The sequence below is a fragment of the Bombina bombina genome, chromosome 10, assembly GCF_027579735.1.
Source record: "Bombina bombina isolate aBomBom1 chromosome 10, aBomBom1.pri, whole genome shotgun sequence".
Lineage (NCBI taxonomy): Eukaryota > Metazoa > Chordata > Amphibia > Anura > Bombinatoridae > Bombina > Bombina bombina.
Genome location: NC_069508.1, coordinates 16155203 through 16177638, shown reverse-complemented (window position 1 = coordinate 16177638; position 22436 = coordinate 16155203). Strand labels below are relative to the sequence as shown.

At 39.8% G+C, this 22436-nt stretch overlaps 1 protein-coding gene across 1 annotated transcript in view; it reads right to left on the bottom strand.

The window, feature by feature from the left end:
• The window catches only part of CLCC1 (chloride channel CLIC like 1), a 39363-nt gene extending 18216 nt beyond the window's left edge, over positions 1–21147 (bottom strand). The window contains exons 1-9 of the mRNA XM_053693820.1: positions 20597–21147; positions 19167–19277; positions 18488–18598; positions 15959–16180; positions 15140–15280; positions 13796–13889; positions 8022–8119; positions 7025–7171; positions 5703–6005 (exon numbers count right to left, since the gene is read on the bottom strand). Coding sequence (XP_053549795.1) covers positions 5703–6005; positions 7025–7171; positions 8022–8119; positions 13796–13889; positions 15140–15280; positions 15959–16180; positions 18488–18598; positions 19167–19277; positions 20597–20728 — 1359 coding nt within the window. The 5' untranslated portion in view covers positions 20729–21147. The remainder of the gene's footprint in view (positions 1–5702; positions 6006–7024; positions 7172–8021; positions 8120–13795; positions 13890–15139; positions 15281–15958; positions 16181–18487; positions 18599–19166; positions 19278–20596) is intronic.
• Positions 21148–22436: the final 1289 nt, after the last annotated feature.

The window sequence follows — 22436 nt, the reverse complement described above, 5'->3', positions numbered from 1 at the left end:
GTTATCATGTGTATAAAAAATGAAATGATCTTACCGGAATCTATGCCGTGGAACAGAAACACAGCCTCTCAAGTTTGACAGTCTTGTAGCATCGCACCTGACATGGACTTGAGTGATGGAAGCAGGCAGTGAAACTTGTCAACACTGATTGCTTCGGAGCTGTTAATACAAGTCTAGATGGATTCTGCATCTCCAGACTAACATTCGTCAATTCTCTCACTGAGAGGTTGACAAGACTACTTAAAACTCCAGTCCCATTCTGAAGGGTAGATACCCTCCATAAGGAACTACTCCGTATCTTCTGACACTTCTCTGCCAAACTCCTGTGACGAAAGGCAAAGAATGACTGGGATATGAGGGAAGTGGTGGAGGTATTTAAGCCTTTGGTTGGGGTGTCTTTGCCTCCTCCTCATGGCCAGGTTCTGAATTGCCACAAGTAAGGAATGAAGCCATGGACTCTCCTCATATTAAGAAGGAAATACATCTACATGTTATTCTCAAACAAATCTTTAATTTGAATGCATCTTTCTATCTGGCATTTATTCAGATAAATTATCTTGCTGTTTATTGCTAATGCAAGCTTGCGGTAGCAAATAGCGCTCAGTAAATTAACCAGAGATCTGATCTCTGGTTAATTTTCTAAAAGTGCCCCAAATGCCCTCAATATAGAGGGCATTTTAGTTTATTAGAAAACAAGTAGCATTTTGTTTAATAAAATAACTGCACTAGGCAGTTTTTAGGGCTTAAAGTTGGTGGGAGTTGCGTGTTAGAAAAAAAAAAATGGCACTGAAAAGTGCCTTTACATTGTGGTCTATGGGAACTGTGTGTTCCCAGTAAATATATATGTGTATAATTGATGTGGGTAAGATATGTGCATGATGATCTTGTCTTGTGGGATGGAACCATAGAAGAATTTAATGAGTTTGTCCGCCTGCTCAATCACAATGACAGGAACGTCATCCTCACATCGGAAACAAATAGTAAGGAGTTAAACTTCCTTCATATTACGATTAAAAAAGAAGGTTTAAAAATTGTCACGGAAAACTTTAGGAAAAAGAATGCCACTAACAGTATCTTGCATGTAAGAAGTGGTCATCCTTCCCTTTTGATCAAAGGTATTCCATATGGACAGTTTCTCAGTTTGAGGAGAAACTGCTCTTCTTTGGCCAAATTTGATACACATGCAAATATGATGAAAAGTAGATTTCTCCAAAGGGGATACTGTAACAAATGTCTAAAGAAGGCACGAAAGACCCCAAGGGATGTCCTTCTGTACAGCAAAAAGGTGAACATAGAGAAAGGCCAAATCAGATTCATTACGAAGTTTAACAACCAATGGCATAGAATTAAATCTGTAATGAATGAAAACTGGCATATTCTAACGTTGGATGACAAGTTCAAAAACATTGTGGGCGAAAGACCACTAATGACGGCCAGGAAAGCACAGAGTCTGAGAGACATGTTAGTAAAAAGTCAATTTTGAAGAGGCCCCTCGAACTCTGACTGGCTTAGAAAGGATAGAGGTATAAAAGGCAGCTACCCATGTGGGCACTGTGTTTATTGTGCCCACATGAACAGCACCAAGAAATTCTCTACCCAAGAGGGTATATCCTTTGATATTAAATTGCCAGTCAGAGGGGGCAATTTATCTCCTTCGTTGCTCGTGCCTAGTTTTTTACGTGGGTAAAACCAAAAGGCTCGTAAAGGACCGGGTACAGGAGCATCGGGATAATATCCTCCATTCAAAAGATACCAATGTGGCAAGACATTTTTGTACTTTCCACAGTGGTTGTGTGGATTCTTTGAAATTTATCATAATTGATAAAGGCATTACAAATGGTAGAGGCGGCAATAATGAGAAAGTGTTATTGCAAAAAGAAACAAAATGGATATACAAGTTGGGTACTAGATACCCAGCGGGTCTCAATGAAAAACTTGAGTTTGCCAGTTTCCTATAAACTGATAATAAATTATATAGATATTTCTGCAAGTAGAGTATATGCCATAACATAAGGTGACCTTTGTTTATGATATGATTAGAACCTTTGGATCGCTAAGGAACTAAGCAAGACCAATGTTTAATGTTCTTTTCATATCTGTCAGTATTCTTATTGACTAAATATTTAGCACAGGGCCAACATGTTACTACAGCTTTAAGAAATGTAATCTCAGCATGTGATAGGCACACCTGGGGAATTCCAGGTGAGCCTTTAAAAAGAGGAAGTCCGGTGTGGACTAAATTATGCCCTGATGAACCCCTGTGCCACACACTAGCTGTGGGGGTGAAACCGTCGTTGGTAATGTTGTGTTTGTTACACTTGATGTGTTCTACAGGAGCAAGGTCGACTTAACTCCTGTTTATATGGACTCTCTATGGTTATAACTATGGACTCTTAGCTTTAATGCTACCATATTTCTTTGTAAAACGGATTTCTGCCTAATCTACTGCTAACCTATGGTGTGCTGATTACATTACGTATGAGAGGGAAATCCAACTGTATATGCAAGCTTTAATTTGCTTGATTATCTGCCAAGTGATTGCTAGACAAGTGTGAGCGAATCGCCCTGTGGAGTGTAAGGGGAAAAAGCATCACAGATCACTGCTCTGTTTACTAAGTGGAGCAAGCTGTTGGAGGCGTGTCTGGTAAATCTTGGTAAGAGCCGCGATCTATGTTGAGCAGTCTTGGGAAGCCTGGTTCTTTCCTTTTGCGGCTGGGTGCCGATACAGCTAATACTTCTACTGTGTGTGGAAAGGAGCTCTCATACAAGGAGTGGATTGGAAACCTGTGACAGCCTGGCCACTCCTTCCTTAGTGACGTCAGATGCCAATGTACAGGCTAAACACGAGCGGAGCTTTTGAATTGAATTTGCTGGACGCATAAGCTAAGTGTATCTTGCCTGTATTGATTGATTTGATTGTCTACATACAGCTACAGTCTGGGAACCTTTGCATGATACTCAGTGAAACTGACTTTATCACATATGCACGTACATATCTATGTTTGATTATTCATCTACATTAATTTGTTATGGTTTTGATGTACCTTGTAACAGCTTTTGGGGTTAATATAATCCTGTCTTTCACACACCCCTTGTAAATGAATTATATGTGCCATAGATGAATAGGTTGTAAAAAGGCTTTGGGGTTAACATGACAAGTCTTTATACTCCCTATATATGAATATCATGTGCTATATATTTACAGGTCTCTAGCAGCATACGTATGCTTAGGCAGCGAATATCCACTTACTTATGATTAACCATATGTCTGTTCCTTTTAACTTTGGTCACTTTATTTTGTCTGACTTGGCTAATAACAGTGATTCACTGAATGTGTTTGGGAAAGAATAAATTGGATTTTTTATAAAGTATTCTCTGTGTGCTCGTTTGAATCCCTTGCTTTTTTCAGATCATTAATATATGATTTGGAATTTTTCTTTCTATTTGAATCTTATCTATATGCATTATCAAGGGTAGCACCAGAGTTTGAGATAGACAGCAATATTACCTACTCTCTCATATATATTTACTGTAAATATATTTATGTGTTAATATGTGTATATACAAATATTAACAAATATATATGAATATTTATAAATGCTGCAATCGCTGCACGACTTACCCCCTTCTCTGCATTTCAGTTCTGATGCCTTGTCTGACCATTGTAGCCTATGGAAGCGCGCTCTTGTGAGCGCAATGCTTTCCAGCAATGCGAAAGTGAGCTCGCATACGCATTTCCGTTTACTTGTAATACCAACCCACATTAGCCTGCGCTGGTATTACAAAGTGGTACCACAATGTGTCCAGTAAACAGCACCTTGCTTGTGTATGGTGCACTGGGAACAGGGGTGACTGCCTTTCCCTCATGCAAATACAGAGTCCTCGGCACCATATATTCATATCCATCAGTTTTAATAAATTATCTCACCAGGGCACAAAAAAAAAAACGTTTCAGGATGTTATCGTGATTAGCATGATTAAGGGATAACATCCTGAAACGTTGCTTGGTGAGATTATTTATTAAAACTGATGGATATGAATATATGGTGCTGAGGACTCTGTTGGTGTTGTAATTTAGCCCTTAGTGTTTAACGTGATGGTAAATTCTCCCCTTGTTAAAATAGATCAGGAATGTTAGTGATATTTTAGATGGAGTCTAATTCATCAGTAATAAAAAATAAACTTACTTTTTAATATAGATTTGAAATTCAAATACCCCACGCTCCGCCGCCCACTTCAATAGTCAATTTTTCTGTGAGCGAATGGTTTGAATTGTTCCCCAATCAGCGCTCTCCCCATATGGCACTTTTGTTGCAGCTAGAGCACTGATTGGAGAACAATTCAAACCGTTCGCTCATAGAAAAACTGACTTGAAGTGGGCGGCGGAGCGCGGGGTATTTAAATTTCATATCTATATTAAAAAGTAAGTTATAGCGCAACTTCATAACAACTACCATCATGTCCCTTTAACTAGAGTAAAATAAGAAGCTGCTGGGTGAGCTGGTTATTTCTCTGGTGCTCTAGTTAGGATACAATGATTACCTGGCTGTTAAACACTGTACTAGACAATAAGCTAACTCCTGAGGCTCACTATAGCATGCACTCTGGGATTGGCTACTATGGTATGCACTCTGGGATTGGCTACTATGGTATGCACTCTGGGATTGGCTACTATGGTATGCACTCTGGGATTGGCTACTATGGTATGCACTCTGGGATTGGCTACTATGGTATGCACTCTGGGATTGGCTACTATGGTATGCACTCTGGGATTGGCTACTATGGTATGCACTCTGGGATTGGCTACTATGGTATGCACTCTGGGATTGGCTACTATGGTATGCACTCTGGGATTGGCTACTATGGTATGCACTCTGGGATTGGCTACTATGGTATGCACTCTGGGATTGGCTACTATGGTATGCACTCTGGGATTGGCTACTATGGTATGCACTCTGGGATTGGCTACTATGGTATGCACTCTGGGATTGGCTACTATGGTATGCACTCTGGGATTGGCTACTATGGTATGCACGCTGGGATTGGCTACTATGGTATGCACTCTGAGATTGGCTACTATGGTATGCACTCTGGGATTGGCTACTATGGTATGCACTCTGGGATTGGCTACTATGGTATGCACTCTGGGATTGGCTACTATGGTATGCACTCTGGGATTGGCTACTATGGTATGCACTCTGAGATTGGCTACTATGGTATGCACTCTGGGATTGGCTACTATGGTATGCACTCTGAGATTGGCTACTATAGTATGCACTCTGGGATTGGCTACTATAGTATGCACTCTGGGATTGGCTACTATAGCCAACTGAAAGGAGTTTCATATATACACACAATGTCCTTTGTAACTGAATAAAAACAGCTAGAGATGACCCCAGCTGTATACAGGACTATATAGGTTGCCTACATTTCACTAGAGATCTCTAAGTTTTATCCCAACCAATGAGCAGAGACAAAGCATCGGTCTCTTGTCATCACTGCACAAAAATCCCCTACCTGGGTCATAGTTAGAATGGATTTTTGTTCACACAATGGTTTTCACCTATATCCATCCATCCATCTAACTAACTATCCAGGATCTATCTATATCAAAGGGAGGTGTGTGAGAAGACGGTGAATCTCGATGTGTTGCACATTCACAAGATATTATATATATTATGCGTGTGCGTGTACGCTTTTACCTTGACCATAGGACCACAACTCACATCAGCAACAGAGTTCTGTTTCCGCCCATTATCGATGACATCCATTGGCTGTATTGTCTCTGGGCTCTGATTTATGGCCCTCGGCGCATCTCCTGCTCCATGTGGCCTCTGCTCCAGCTGATACTGATTACCCTGCTGCCGGGGTGGTTGGCGATTTACATCTTCAATATAACCAGCATTATTTGTTCTCTGAAAATCTACAGCGGGCGGTTGGTCTCTCTGTGGTCTCTGCAGATAATGGAACTGACCAACTGTTCTTCCTGTCCCGTAACAGAAGATCTGTGAGGTTAAAGTAATATCGATCACTTAATTAGACGTAGGAATGTGTGTCGCAGTGAGGTTAAAGTAATATCGATCACTTAATTAGACGTAGGAATGTGTGTCGCAGTGAGGTTAAAGTAATATCGATCACTTAATTAGACGTAGGAATGTGTGTCGCAGTGAGGTTAAAGTAATATCGATCACTTAATTAGACGTAGGAATGTGTGTCGCAGTGAGGTTAAAGTAATATCGATCACTTAATTAGACGTAGGAATGTGTGTCGCAGTGAGGTTAAAGTAATATCGATCACTTAATTAGACGTAGGAATGTGTGTCGCAAGTCTGCCTAGCTCTTTATTTGTTTTTATGTTAGCGTGAGCATCACAACTCCTGTAGCTCATATTTCACCTCTCAAACCACTTAGGTCTGAAATATTCACTCTCTTAATTATTTTTTTAGCCATTACACTCCCAGGAAATATTCACTGCAAGCAGGAAATCCAATTCTTTGTTCAGTCAGCACAGTCTCTTCCTACCACTACACATGACATTTCTAGTGCAAGCTTAGCGGTATCTGCCTTTTTGTAGACTACGGATATACATTTCTGCTTCTTTTAATCTCTTAAAGGGATATTAAACAGTATGGGATTGTAATATAAAATGTTTAATTATGCATTGTTAAAAGGTATGTAATATACTTTCATTATTTATTTTGTCCCATTTTCTTGTAATTTAACTGTGAAAATGGTGGCTTTTTAAATTGCATTGAGTTTGTATAAAGTAATGGACGTCACCATGTCTAAACTTAAGTTTTAACCTTATCCTCACTGTCCTGCGGCAAATAATTAAAAACCGATATCAAACAGGGAATAGAATCACATTCTTGTCGTATGGCTCGCACAAACATATGAGCGAGCGGTGAATAAGTCACCTCTGGGACAGCAGTGGTGGGGGCAAGTCTAATAAACTTTGGAACTTTTTTAAGCCATTCAGGAACGATCTTGCTATCAAGTAAAGAATCAAAGGTTTAAATACTCACCAACAATGCAGCAACCAAAAAAATTAAGACAGGAATTTGTAACAGCACCGGGATTTCCGAGAGCAAAGCTTTCATAAATTCCCCAATCCCTTTGCCAATATGCTTCAAAGGTTCTGTAATGAAATCTGTAAAGGTGAGCGCCAGCGCCTAGGAAAGAGAATATTAATCACGGTTAGCACAATATCCAACACAAGCAAGAACCTGTACTTAAAAAATTCTCTATTTAGTAACATTTGCAGCACCAAATCTGAAGCTCAGATAGTTTGTGCACGAGACATGAGATAGATATCTGTATACGGAAAAGGGGCACTGTACTGTATTTTTTGCTCAAATAGACATAACCCAAATTTGTCAGAAAACAAAATCTACTCATTTGAAGTTCAGACCAAGTGCTATTGCTTTGTCTTTTTAGCATTTCTTGCAACTGAAATAGCTGGATTTGCTCAATGAAACCAGCACCCACAACGAGAATTTCAGTACCTCAGTAGTGGCCTTTACGTATAGAGCAATGATGGTGAACTGTCGCACTCCAGATGTTTTAGAACTACATTTCCCATGATGCTTGATGACTGCAGAGTGCCTAAGCATCATGGGAAATGTAGTTCTGAAACATCTGGAGTGCTAAGGTGTGCCATCACTAGTATAGATAGATAAGCAGGTTTGCTCTCCCTGCAGGCTTACCCAATTTAAATTGTCATGTTCTTGACAACAATGGGAGAAGGTTTTCATGTACAAATCCAGTTTTTTCAAAAAATAAAGCTAAATGAGCAATTTCCCATCTATTTAATGCTTTTGAGCTGCTATAGCAGGTCACTAGGACACATTAAGGAGAAACTCATTTTACAATATATTGTCCCTTTACACCACATGGAGCGTCACAGAACAAGTCAAACTTTTTTCACAATATAACGTTATTTATTGCCATTTAAAACCCAATTTTTTTATATTTTAATAGTTTTAATGTAAATGAGAAAACTAAACCGAATACAAAACTCACTTTTGTAGGAGGGACCATTAGCGCTGGGTTTACCATAAAGGCCTTGTAATATTCCTTACATGGGTCGTTCTCAAAAACCACTGCGCTCTTTAAATACCCTGCAACACAAAAAGTACGCAGCAGAAACATTACATATAATATAAACACTCCAGCGAGAAACGACTTGAAATAAAACATTTTATACATTATGTTAAAGAAACAAGTAAACAATGGTAAATAATAACCCACCGCTTGGTGCTGGAGGAAGGCAAAGACTTGAAACACAAGAAGGCTCCCAAGCTTACAATCTAGAAATGGCAAATATGAAAGTAAAGAGTCATTTCTGCCTCTTTAAGACAGAATCAATAGAAAGCAGAAAATATCCCCTGAGTTTGCGCTGTGAAGGGTGGCGGTTAAGGGATTTGTTTTTTAGCTGAAAAACTGACTAGATACGTTAAATGTGGTTAAACGTGAGTAATTGTGGTCTTAGTGGTTTATTGGCTGGGTCAAAGTGCTATACAAGGAACAGGTACTTTCATATACACCATTTTCAGAGGTCCATTTATACTGGAGAACCAAAGTCAACCTTGCAGGTTACAGCTTCTACGGATTGTGCATGAATCAAGTAAAGAGCAAACGGACCGAGTGACAGATGACCCAAATCTATTCAGAATCCGCAGTTCCAGAATTAGTGGTGAAAAAAGAAAGTGCTAACGCCAGAGGAAGAGAGAGAGAATATATTTCATCAGGTCCAAACACAAATGTAAACCTTACATGTAAATAATGCAATATCTCCACTACAGTAGTTACAGCTGTATGTAAACATGTGAGAAACAGGACGTGTGAAAACAGAGATCAATGGATCAGCTGAATGGATGATTTTATTGTATGTTTCAGTAATATCTGCGGCTGTCTAGTTTCCTTGTTAATAAGGCTCCTCTCATATCTACGTGAATCTTATGGATTATGATAACTTGTGTTGTTTATATTTGCATGATATCTCTAGCACATACACTACATGGCCAAAAAAGTATGTGCTCACCTCTACTAATGACTGAGGTGTTTCAGCCACATCTACTGCTAACAGGTGGGGTCCGCAATGGGTGGTACTGAAGAGCTCAGTGACTGACACTGTCATAAGATGTCACCTTTGCTACAAGTCAGTTTGTGGAATTCTACCCCGGTTAACAGTAAGTGATACTATTGTAAAGTGGAAGCGTTTAAGGACAGCCACACTATTGAAACAAAGAACTACATTCCCTAAAGGGATGGATATTCAGTTTTGGATCCATTGTATGTTAAAACATTTGGGATTAATGTACCAACTGACAGTGCCCTACAAAGAGGAATTAACTGACACGCTTAACCAGAGCTTAAGAAGAACAATGGACACCATATACAGCGCAATGATTCAGCTGATCCCTTACCTTTTGGGACTATCAGCACTGACATATGTTTTTGTGCAATAGTTTTCTATTATTGATGACAAATGTTTAGTTAGTGTAGTTTGAAAGGGACCCCACATATTAACTGTTTAGTCCATAAAATAGAGAGTCCGCAAGTATTACTTACTTTGCATTTTGGTAGAGTAGACCAGGCAAACTTGCAGAGCCGCCAAGTGCTTAAGTACATAAAAAATGTACTTATTATTTGTTGCATTACTCTCTACAGAGTTCCAAACTGACTCTGGAAGCAACATCAGCCCAAGAACTGAGTCGGACGCTTCATGAAATGGGTTTCCATGGCTGAGAAACTACACAAGCCTCACATTAACATGTGCATTGCCACTGGACTCTGGAGAAGTAAAAATGCGTTCTCTAGAATGATGAATCACACTGCAATATCTGCCAGTTAACGGAAGAATCAAGGTGATGGCAGTCTGCAAAGGTTGGTGGAGGAGAGACAATGGTCTGGGGCTGCTTTCAGTGTTTGGGCTAAGCCCATTAGTTTGTATCTGGCAATGGTTTGGTAAAGACCGTTCCTGTTCCAGCTTGATTGTGGCCCTGTGCACTAAGGTCCATAAAGACATGGTTTGTGTGTAGGGACTAGTGGTCTGCACCAATTTAACACCTTTGTGATGAACTGTAATGCAGATTGCAAGCCAGAACATTTTGTACATCCATTCCTGAGCTCTCTAATGCTTTATTGGTTGAATAAGCACAAATTCTCACAGACACTAAAAAATCTTGTGGAAACAAATCCCAGAAGAGTAGCAGGTGATCCAGAAGGGGGGGGGGGGGGTGGACTCCATATTATTGCCCATGGCTTTGAAATAGGATTCCAGCAAGCTCATATAGGAGTGATGGTCAGGTGTACACATACTTTTGACATTAGAATATGTATAAGAAGCGGAGGACCACTTGCTTTGGTAACTCTGAGGCATAAAGATTCTGAACAAATCACATGGGCATTTCTGCCCTATCTTATCCATTGTTTAAACATAATAAAGAAATGGTGAGATCCGACCAGCTCTAAAGGAAGGTCCTAAAATCTCACTTCTCTTCTCCGCTAAGCTTTACAGATTGCTCAGGTTTGGGTAAAATTAAACCCTTAGTGACCAGACCATTTTTCAATGTTCTTACCCTTAAGGACCAAGGCTATTTTTACATTTCTGTGGTGTTTGTGTTTAGCTGTAATTTTCCTCTTACTCAATTACTGTACCCACACATATTATATAACGTTTTTCCTCACCATTAAATTGACTTTCTAAAGATACCATTATTTTCATCATATCTTATAATTTACTATAAAAATATATAAAATATGATAAAAAAAAAAAAAAATGGAAAAAAACACACTTTTTTTAACTTTGACCCCCAAAATCTGTTACACATCTACAACCACCAAAAACACCCATGCTAAATAGTTTCTAAATTTTGTCCTGAGTTTAGAAATACCCAATGTTTACATGTTCTTTGCTTTTTTTTGGCAAGTTATAGGGCAATAAGTACAAATAGCACTTTGCTATTTCCAAACCATTTTTTTTTTTAAATTAGCGCTAGTTACATTGTAACCCTGATATCTGTCCATGTATATATATATATATTTTAGTAGACAACCCAAAGTATTGATCTAGGCCCATTTTGGTATATTTCATGCCACCATTTCACTGCCAAATGCGATCAAATAAAAAAAAAAAAAAACGTTAACTTTTTCACAAACTTAAGCTTTCTCGCTAAAATTATTTACAAACAGCTTGTGCAATTATGGCACAAATGGTTGTAAATGCTTCTCTGGGATCCCCTTTGTTCAGAAATAGAAGACTTATATGGCTTTGGTGTTGCTTTTTGGTAATTAGAAGGCCGCTAAATGCCGCTGCACACCACACTTGTATTATGCCCAGCAGTTAAGGGGTTAATTAGGTAGCTTGTAGGGTTAATTTTAGCTTTAGTGTAGAGATCAGCCTCCCACCTGACACATCGCAGTCCCTGACCCCTCTCATACAGCTCTCTTCCCTCCCCCACCTCACAATTGTCACCGTCAGTATAAAAATAAAGGTGTGTTTTTATTTTTTTAAAGAAATGTTTTTTTGAATCCCCAATTACCCCCCAACCTCCCTGATCCCCCCCCCCAAACAGTTCTCTAAGCCTCCACCCTCGACCTATTGGCAGCCATCTTAGGTACTGGCAGCTGTCTGCCAGTACCCAGTTTACTACAAAATTTGTCCTTTTTTGTCAAAAAAATAAATAAAACCCCAATTTCTGTAGTGTAGCTGCCCACCCACCCTCCCCCAACATTTTCCCCCTCTCTCTCTCCCTGTGTTCACTGAATGTAGGGTGCATGCGCGCCACAGTGGCTCTCTCTGCATCAAATGCCTAAAACGTTATTGCAGGATGTCTCAATATTGAGGCATCACTGCAATTACATGAAAGCGGCTGGAAGCGATCACGATGGCTTACAGCGATTGAAAACCCTGAGGACATACAGGGTACGTTCGTCCTTAGTGATTAAGGGACAGTTTTTGTAGGAGGTACCCTGTACGTCCTTGGTCCTTAAGGGGTTAATTTATTTGGAGATAAGAAATCTGATCTGGATGTGAGATCGGATTTGGCTCTGTGCTTGAGGGAATAGGAAATACCAGAATGTTATTCTTAAAGTGAATGGAAATTTTGATGCTAAAGTGCCCGGTTTTTAAAAATTCAATTAAAAACAGGGGCACTTTAATTCATCAAAATTTACTTTTCACTCCTGTTGTGAAAACAAACAACTTACCTTTTAATCTTCACAGCAGCTCCAGCTTCCTCCACCCGTTGCAAAGCCTCTTCCTGGGTCTAAAATGAGGAATCCGGCTTCCTCCAATCACAGCGTTGAATCAGTCACTGATTCCCCCGGGGGGAAGCCGTGATTGGAGGATGACATATCCATCATTGCTGACATCAGAAATGGCTTGCAACGACCGGAAGAAGCTGGAGCTGCTGTGAAGATTAAAAGGTAAGGATTTTTTTCACAACAGGAGTGAAATGTAAATTTTTATGAATTAAAGTGCCCCTGTCTTTAATCAAATTTTTAAAAACCAGGCACTTTAGCATCAAAATTTACATTCACTTTAAAAGGAACATGAGGGGGACTTCCGGGCAGTGGCCATCTTAGGTCGCAATATTCAGAGCTGCTCCGGCTCATAAGAGAATTTCTTCTTATTTTACTCCTGTTGGATCCAAAGTGTCCCCAGACCTCAAGAGTTTAAGTTGTGAGAGGGTTCTGTGTCACATGAGCCGTGTGTTATGCTATCTGGCAGACTGAGTATACCGGAGTCTACTTTGTGGCCTCGGCCCATTCAATTAACCCCCCAGGTATCTTTAAACGCCTGCTGTAACTCGGTAGTAACTGCAAGCTTCTGCAAGAGAATATCCCCCCCCACCCCCCCCATGTGAGACCTGTACGTTTTATTTGCTTTAATGCCTAGTAGTTAGGTATGGACAAATATTATACAGTTTAATAGATTCCTAAAAGTCTTGTTAATGTGTCATTTATTATAGAAGTGTATTTAACTCTTAAATAATATCCCTCCTATTGAGTTACATTTATGTGCCTGGAAGTTCATAAGTGGCTTCAAATGATGTGGGGTGCACATTGTATATTTAATAGACCTAGAATTCCCTAAAACTTATATTAAAAATGTAAAAATGAGGCCCCAAGATGGTCTCCTTTACTGAAGTTGACCTCCTATAGGGTGGACATTACTTCCTCGTGTGTCATCATGGGGCATACTTGTTGCATACCTTTGTACCTCTTGTCTGTAACATGTAATGTATTCTGTGTGGAACTACGCTGCATTTATCTAATTATTCGGTTCAAAAAAAGGGACATGAAGAGCAATTTTTTCCTTTCATGATTCCGATAGAACGTGATATTTAAACAACTTTCCAATTTATTTCTATTATCCAATTTGTTTAGTTGTCTTGGTATCCCTTGTTGAAAGGGATAAGTAGGTAGACTCAGGAGCTGCCGATTGGTGGCTGTGCATATACGCCTCATGCTATTGGCTCACACAGTGCGTTGACTAGCTCCCAGTCGTGCATTGGTGCTTTTTCAACAAAGGATACCAAGAGAATGAAGTACATTAGATAATAGAAGTACACTGTAAAGTTGTTTAAAATTGCTGCTCTATCTGAATCAAGAAATACAATTTTTGGGTGTCCCCCAGGGGAAGTGTGGAGACCGGACTCTGTGTAATGCATGTGCCAAGCATCAATACTTAGCTGTCCAGGGAAAGAGGAAGAGAGGTACAGAAAACCTGTTAGGACCAAGTGGCACCAACCATCATCTCTGCCCTATTCCCAATCTGTCAAACTCACCAAATAGAGTCTCGGTCCAGCTGATCTTGGCGTTGCAGCTGGTGTCAAACTTCTCAGACTTCATCATTTCTGCCTGGCGCTCTGCAAAAGCCACCTAATATGAAAGCAAATAAATTGTTACTCCTGGTACAGACGGGAACAACAACACACTATGTAGACTCTAGTATTCATGTGGGTGCCGTGATTATATAAATAAATTGTTACTCCTGGTGCAGACGGGAACAACAACACACGTGCAATCATCTGCTGCTGCTGAAGTGCAGAACTACGGATGTGACGAGCAGCCGGTAACATCTACGCTACTAGACACATGGCCTACACTATGGAGACTTTAGTATTCATGTGGGTGCCGTGATTATATCAATAAAAATGTGCTATTAATACAAAGAGAACAAAAAGGGCTTGCGCTAGACAAACTCTTAGGCCAAACTACAAATGAAAGCAAAAATAATAAAGATGGTGCTACATAAGTACAAGAGTTAAAGGGACAGTCTAGTCCAAAAAAAAAAAAATCATGATTCAGATAGAGAATGTATATTAAACAATTTTCAAATTTACTTTTATCACCAATTTTGCCTTGTTTTCTTGATATTCTTAGTTGAAAGCTAAACCTAGGAGGTTCAAATGCTATTTTCTAAGCCCTTAAAGGCCACCTCTTCTCTCAGGGCATTTTAACAGTTTTTCACCACTAGAGGGTGTTGGTTCATGTGTGTCATATAGATAACACTGTGCTCACGCACGTGGAGTTCCTATGAGCCAGCACTGATTGGCTAAAATGCAAGTCTGTCAAAAGAACTGAAATAAGGGGGCAGTTTGCAGATGATAAGATACAAGGTAATCACAGAGGTAAAAAGCATATTAATATAACCGTGTTGGTTATGCAAAACTAGGGAATGGGTAATAAAGGGATTAGCTATCTTAAAACAATAACAATTCTATGGTGTAGACTGTCCCTTTAAAGGCTATTTTACTGAATGTATTCAGCTATTAGTTAATATCAGAAACTTAAATAGAACATGTAATTCTAAATAAAACCTCCTTGTAAAAAGGTAATGCTATAAAACTGCTACGTAATATAGCTTTACAAGAGATTGGCTACTTATGCTGTATAGCCCATGCTTTATACAAACGTGTGATTGGTCGGAAGTTAGGAATGTCGCTATAGAACATTCGCTTTCATTTTCTGCTTTAAGGAATAAAACATAAAGCAAAGAGCGGCTCAACCAGAAGAACAGAAATCTTTTTTTATAAACAAACTGTGAGGCAGGAACATTTGGAGACACTTTTTCTAACATAACGTATCGGTTATACATTTATTGATTGCACGCACACAAGACCACTTACCTTGTATAAGTACATCCAGTTCATGCCAAAACTGATGAAGATGCACAGAGTGAACAGGCGGACAATTTGCGTAACCCACCCAACGTGTGTCCACAGCTCAGTGGCTATTAGTACAACAATACACAGCACACAGAGGAGAGCCTGCGCAAGGGAAATATTATTATTCTTTGCTCTAAAATATAAAATTAGATAAAAAGACTGAGCAGAGGTTACATCATTAATAACGAGAGCAATTGCTGAACATTGTTTCCTGATTGCGATAGATTTTTCAGATACATTTTATTTTTTAGCCTTTCTCCAACAAACTTAGATGTAAATTATCAGGACACAAGACATAGATTTAGTTACAAAAGGAGGCGAACAAATACGTATTCTAACTTTGTACACAATTTGTATTATGCCCTAATCCTTCTCATGTTGACTACTAGAACAACCAAATGTGTCTACTTAGCTCCCCCTCAGCCAGAATAAATTGGCACCTCCTCTACCATTGTTTGACACAATATAACCCTGTGTGTCCCCTGTCATGAATACAAACGTGGAGGTTTGTTTAATCTGACATAAATAAAAAGTTTTAGTAGTTTTTAACCCCTAACTAGTAAACCATAGTGATATTTTTACACCCCTGATGTGTGTATGTATATATGTATATTTATATATATTTCTTGCATATAAAGTGGTGAAATGGTTTAAACTGAAGTTGATAGAGGGAATTTAATGCTGCATACTGTACGATTTCTCATTGGACAATTAAGGCAACTCCCAGGACTGTTTTTAAAGTTCTCACTTTCCTGGTAGGAGCATTCACCCTTTCCTTACCATAAATGCCGTGAATGGCTCCACTCCAACATAATCCTCAAACTTCCACCTCCATGCCTCCGAGTCATGCTGCTTTAGCTGAACAAAGGTCTTGCTCAGAGCATCATCCAAAGCCCCCACAGTCCAGTCAGCATCCTCAAGGAACCTCTGGATCTCAGCCAGCATCTGCCTTGTTAGAATCAGCTCAGCATCGTAATGAACCTCCGGCTGAGACTCGTCAGGCTGGGTGTAGTAGGGTGACAGGAGACACAGTGCGGTCACAACAAGGCACTTGCAGAAGCCCCTTTACTAATTACTACCCCAGTCAGATGTGACACACGACGCGTTGGGGTTACATTTTGTTTTTAAAGGGACAGTAAACACGATACAGAACAACATATTAGTCGTAACATTTTTAAAACAAATTATCATTTTTACTGCAGTTATTTTTCAATACAAAAATGTGAGTATCATCAAGTGCGCCTCAGTTTAGAAATAAATCCAAACCCGTCAAAAGAAGGAAAACAATATAAGTTATAACTGGGTACTAATGTATAGTGATATCACATCATTTCTTCCTTTATAGAGAAATTATTCAACACAAATAGACAGTAAACCTTTATGTATTTACATCATTTTATAAAACCATGTGTACACTTCATCCAAATGTTTCTTTAAAAACAATAAACCGTTGGCCAATAGTAACATTTTATTGTGTAACAGTTGTGCACAACTTATTTAGTGATCGACATGTGAGGGATACTCGCTTGTACCTAATTACACCTCTAAAATAGATATTAAAGCAGTCTAGTCTTTATTTTTATGCCTGGTCTATACGAATATCTAAAAGTCGGTATCGTGTAGTCTGTTATCAAACAAACAAATAGCAGTTACCGGTACTGCCAGAAGTTTGTCCTCCAGACGGAGGGATTTACCTTCTGTACCGCCTTTTCTCTGTTGGTTCCCTCTTCTCTGTGTCTTTTTATTGTTCACACTTCTCTGGATAATGCTCCGTGTAAAACCTACTCGCTCGTACATTGCACACAAGCTGATTTTGTGTTTGATTGTGTCTAACAGCCTCTGAGTGGTACAAGTACTGTACGCCGCTTGGGACCAGATTCTTTGCGATTCTTGCTGGTTACCGCTATGCGTTTCAGGTCAGTACTGAGCCTCTCATGCTGTGATGACGTATTTCCCCCTTTCTTCCTTTATCTGCTTTGGACAGCAGGGTCATTTCTCCAAAACCCGTTCTTGATATTCTTTTTTTTTTTAAAGCTTTCGTATAATTCTTTTACCCTTTATTGTTAAGAATCAGATTCACCAGTCAAGTTTTCCATCCTCTAAATCAGTCAATCCAGGCCAGACTGATTTAGAGTGGTTGATCTGATTTTAATGGGTTTGGGTTTATTTCTAAACTGAGGCGCTCTTGAATATACCCAGGTTTTTGTGGTCAGATTTCTTTCAGTTTTTGAGGTTTATGAAATTTAATCTAGAGTACATAGAAGGCTCTACTTATTTACATGAAAAATGGGCAAAATAAATAATGAAAATATACCCCAAAGTTGTTTCATTATTTCACATAACTAAATATTCAATATCAAATCTCAAGGTGTTACGGTCATTTTAACTCACTCACATGCTCTGTAGCTTGCAAACATTTCAGCACTTTTCCAACTATTGATTTAAATTATAATTGTACTTTCATTGTTGGAACCCAAAAAGGGATACAAGGGAGGTGGTTTTGCAATTTAAGGGAAGCATTTGGCAAACATCAAATCAAATCCCTCCTAAGTGATCTCTCGGACACTGATAAATAACTCTAGTTTATGTACAATATATACAGCCCATGGCACTACAAAGTCTGCAGACTAAATACCTTAGCTACAGTGACAACTGACGTTAGCAGTGTGACGCATTTATACAAGCTCTGCTGGCTCCATCTTTTTCTCTCTCTATATTAAATACTCCCCAATGTGACAAATCAGGCACTGTACTATGTGCTTCTACTGGTATACTCGCTGCATGTCATGGTGACTGTGCTCTTGTTTCCGAGGTCTAATAAAGCAATTCATGGAGTTTAAAAAACCGGTATAACCTAATGGTCATATAACTGCATGTAATAAACACTACTATAAAGAAGAATATGCACAGATACTGATCTAAAAGTCCAGTATAAAACCTTTTAAAAACTTACTTAGAAGCTCCCAGTTTAGCTTTGTTGATGACGTTAAGCTGGGACACACAGTAAAAGAGGTGGATAAAACCGGAAGAATAGACCCCCCCCCTGCATATGAAAAGACCCATTACAGAAACAGGAGCCAACAGGAATCTGTAGACTTCAGTCTACATCTGATACTTTGGGGCTTGGTTAGAAGTCTGAAAATAATGTTAATAAAAATAAGCAAAACTATACATTGTTACAAAAACACTTCCAGATGGGCTGTATAAATGGATCATCTACAAAACATTTATGCAAAGAAACATCTAGTGTACAATGTCCCTATTAAGGACTAAACCAATGCGAGGGATAAATGTTTGTTCGATACTCACAAGTCCTAAATGTTCAACCTCACTCAAGATCCTGCGCAGATATCGTTTAAACACAGGGCTGCTGCTGACATGAGCCGTCTTTGACTTCTCCTTCACCTGGTATTGTGATATCTGTGTATGTACAAGACGCACCGGATCTCGTATAAAACATTTTTGTAGAGCACATCAAACAAAGCCACCACATCACCACCCCGCGTGAAGCCACTAAAAGCAGAGTGTGTGTGTAGTTTGTGCCAAACTGTACAAATGTGTGTCTCATGGGCCTTATTTATTATCTATACTGTAGATGATGATAATAATTATAATAATAATAATGTGCGAATATATACGTGTGTATGTATATGTGCAGCGCTATACAAATACTGTACATGATGATAATAATAATAATAATGTGCGAATATATACGTGTGTATGTATATGTGCAGCGTTATACAAATACTGTACATGATGATGATAATAATAATTATAATAATATGCGTGTATATATATATGTGTGTGTATGTATATGTGCAGCGTTATACAAATACTGTACATGATGATGATAATAATAATAGTGTATGTGTCTTGTTTTGTGGGTTTTGTTTCTAACAAAATGATTTACTTTCTTGGGAAAAGAGTGAAAGGAAACGAATTCATACTACTGAGGAGCCCCTCGATACAGCACAGGCTATACCCTCACCTCCTGTTTAAGATGCTCCACCGTCTTCTCACATTCCTCCCTCTGCGCCAGGCAGACTGACTGCGCCACCTGCTGTACATCATCTATCACCACAGGCTGCTCCACTTGCGCCTGCAGAGGGAATCAGATTCTTTATTCACCCTGTGCAATCAGCAAGATGTAATTATACAGGGGACCATTATCAGGAGCTTTCAGTACAATGTAAGTCGGCACTTGAGGGCCCCGTGCAATCAGCAAGATGTAATTATACAGGGGACCATTATCAGGAGCGTTCAGTACAGTGTAAGCCGGCACTTGAGGGCCCCGTGCAATCAGCAAGATGTAATTATACAGGGGACCATTATCAGGAGCTTTCAGTACAGTGTAAGCCGGCACTTGAGGGCCCCGTGCAATCAGCAAGATGTAATTATACAGGGGACCATTATCAGGAGAGTTCAGTACAGTGTAAGCCGGCACTTGAGGGCCCTGTGCAATCAGCAAGATGTAATTATACAGGGGACCATTATCAGGAGAGTTCAGTACAGTGTAAGCCGGCACTTGAGGGCCCTGTGCAATCAGCAAGATGTAATTATACAGGGGACCATTATCAGGAGAGTTCAGTACAGTGTAAGCCGGCACTTGAGGGCCCCGTGCAACCAGCAAGATGTAATTATACAGGGGACCATTATCAGGAGCCTTCAGTACAGTGTAAGTCGGCACTTGGGGGCCCCTGTGCAATCAGCAAGATTTAATTTTACAGGGGACCATTATCAGGAGCTTTCAGTACAGTGTAAGCCGGCACTTGAGGGCCCAGTGCAATCAGCAAGATGTAATTATACAGGGGACCATTATCAGGAGCTTTCAGTACAGTGTAAGTCGGCACTTGGGGGCCCCTGTGCAATCAGCAAGATGTAATTATACAGGGGACCATTATCAGGAGCCTTCAGTACAGTGTAAGTCGGCACTTGGGGGCCCCTGTGTAATCAGCAAGATTTAATTATAAAGGGGACCATTATCAGGAGCTTTCAGTACAGTGTAAGCCGGCACTTGAGGGCCCAGTGCAATCAGCAAGATGTAATTATACAGGGGACCATTATCAGGAGCTTTTAGTACAGTGTAAGCCGGCACTTGGGGGCCCCTGTGCAATCAGCAAGATGTAATTAAACAGGGGACCATTATCAGGAGCTTTCAGTACAGTGTAAGCCGGCACTTGGGGGCCCCTGTGCAATCAGCAAGATGTAATTATACAGGGGACCATTATCAGGAGCTTTCAGTACAGTGTAAGTCGGCACTTGGGGGCCCAGTGCAATCAGCAAGATGTAATTATACAGGGGACCATTATCAGGAGCTTTCAGTACAGTGTAAGCCGGCACTTGGGGGCCCCTGTGCAATCAGCAAGATGTAATTATACAGGGGACCATTATCACCACGTAGTAATTCTGCTTCTGTACCTGTTGCCGATTCCTCATCTTCCCTGAACTTGCGTCATAGTTCAGCATGTCAGTGGGATCGATCCAGTCGTCCTCCAGGTAATCCCCCCCGGCTGCGCCCAGGCACACAGCAAGTAGCATGACTGGTAACATCTTATAGACCTGCAGCGAAACCAAACGTGCAAGTCCAACAGGGTGAGCTATCCGCCAATACAGACAATTCCGCTTGTTTCCATAAAAAAAAAACAGAACTGTAATAAATTCATTATTTTATTTGCTTTTGCTGTACAAATGAGTTTCTCTCACTCCCTAAAGAGAAAGTTGAATTCTATAAAACTAAGCATGCTACAAATTGCCTAACCAGCTACACACTACACAGTGACTGCTTACAGCAGAGGATACTTACAGCTAAGGAGATTACATAAACATTAATAAAGTGCCCGTTTTACAGCTGTTGCAGTTCAGTAACCGATTGCGGATATAAAAAAATTCATATAAAATACAAATAGAAACAAAGATTTAATAATGTCTGCCCATATTTCCTATAAAGTATAAGCTTAAAGGGACACTGAACCCAATTTTTTTTCTATCGTGATTCCGATAGAGCAGCAATTTTAAGCAACTTTCTAATTTACTCCTATTAACAAATTCTTTTCATTCTCTTGGTATCTTTATTTGAAATGCAAGAATGTAAGTTTAGATGCCGGCCCATTTTTGGTGAACACACTGTGTTGTTCTTGCTGATTGGTGGGTAAATTCATCCACCAATAAACAAGTGCTTTCCATGGTTCTCAACCAAAAAATAGCTTAAATGCCTTCTTTTTCAACTAAAGAAAGCAAGAGAACAAAGAAAAAACTAAATTTATGCTTACCTGATAAATTGATTTCTTCTATGGTAAGACAAGTCCACGGATTCATCCTTTACTTGTGGGATATTATCCTTCCCTACAGGAAGTGTCAAAGAGCACCACTGCAGAGCTGTCTATATAGCTCCTCCCTTAGCTCCACCCCCCAGTCATTCAATCGAAGGTACAGGAAGAAAAAGGAGAAACTACAAGGTGCAGAGGTGACCGAGTTTAAATAAAAAAATACAATCTGTCTTAAAATGACAGGGCGGGCCGTGGACTCGTCTTACCATAGAAGAAATCAATTTATCAGGTAAGCATAAATTTACTTTTCTTCTATAAAAGGTAAGACGAGTCCACGGATTCATCCTTTACTTGTGGGATACAATACCAAAGCTACAGGACACGGATGAATGGGAGGGACAAGACAGATGGTTAAACAGAAGGCACCACTGCTTGAAGAACTTTTCTCCCAAAAATAGCCTCCAAAGAAGCAAAGGTATCAAATTTGTAAAATTTGGAAAAGGTATGAAGCGAAGACCAAGTCGCAGCCTTACAAATCTGTTCAACAGAAGCATCATTTTTAAAAGCCCATATGGAAGCCACCGCTCTAGTGGAGTGAGCTGAAATTCTTTCAGGAGGCTGCTGTCCAGCAGTCTCGTATGCCAACCGGATGATGCTTTTCAGCCAAAAGGCAAGAGAGGTAGCCGTAGCTTTTTGACCTCTACGTTTTCCAGAATAGACAACAAACAAAGAGGATGTTTGACGGAAATCTTTGGTCGTTTGCAAGTAAAACTTTAAAGCACGAACCACGTCCAAGTTGTGCAATAGACGCTCCTTCTTAGAGGAAGGATTAGGACACAGAGAAGGAACAACAATTTCCTCATTAATATTCTTATTATTAACAACCTTAGGAAGAAATCCAGGTTTGGTACGCAAAACCACCTTATCAGCATGGAAAACAAGATAAGGCGAGTCGCGTTGCAATGCAGATAGTTCAGAAACTCTTCGAGCCG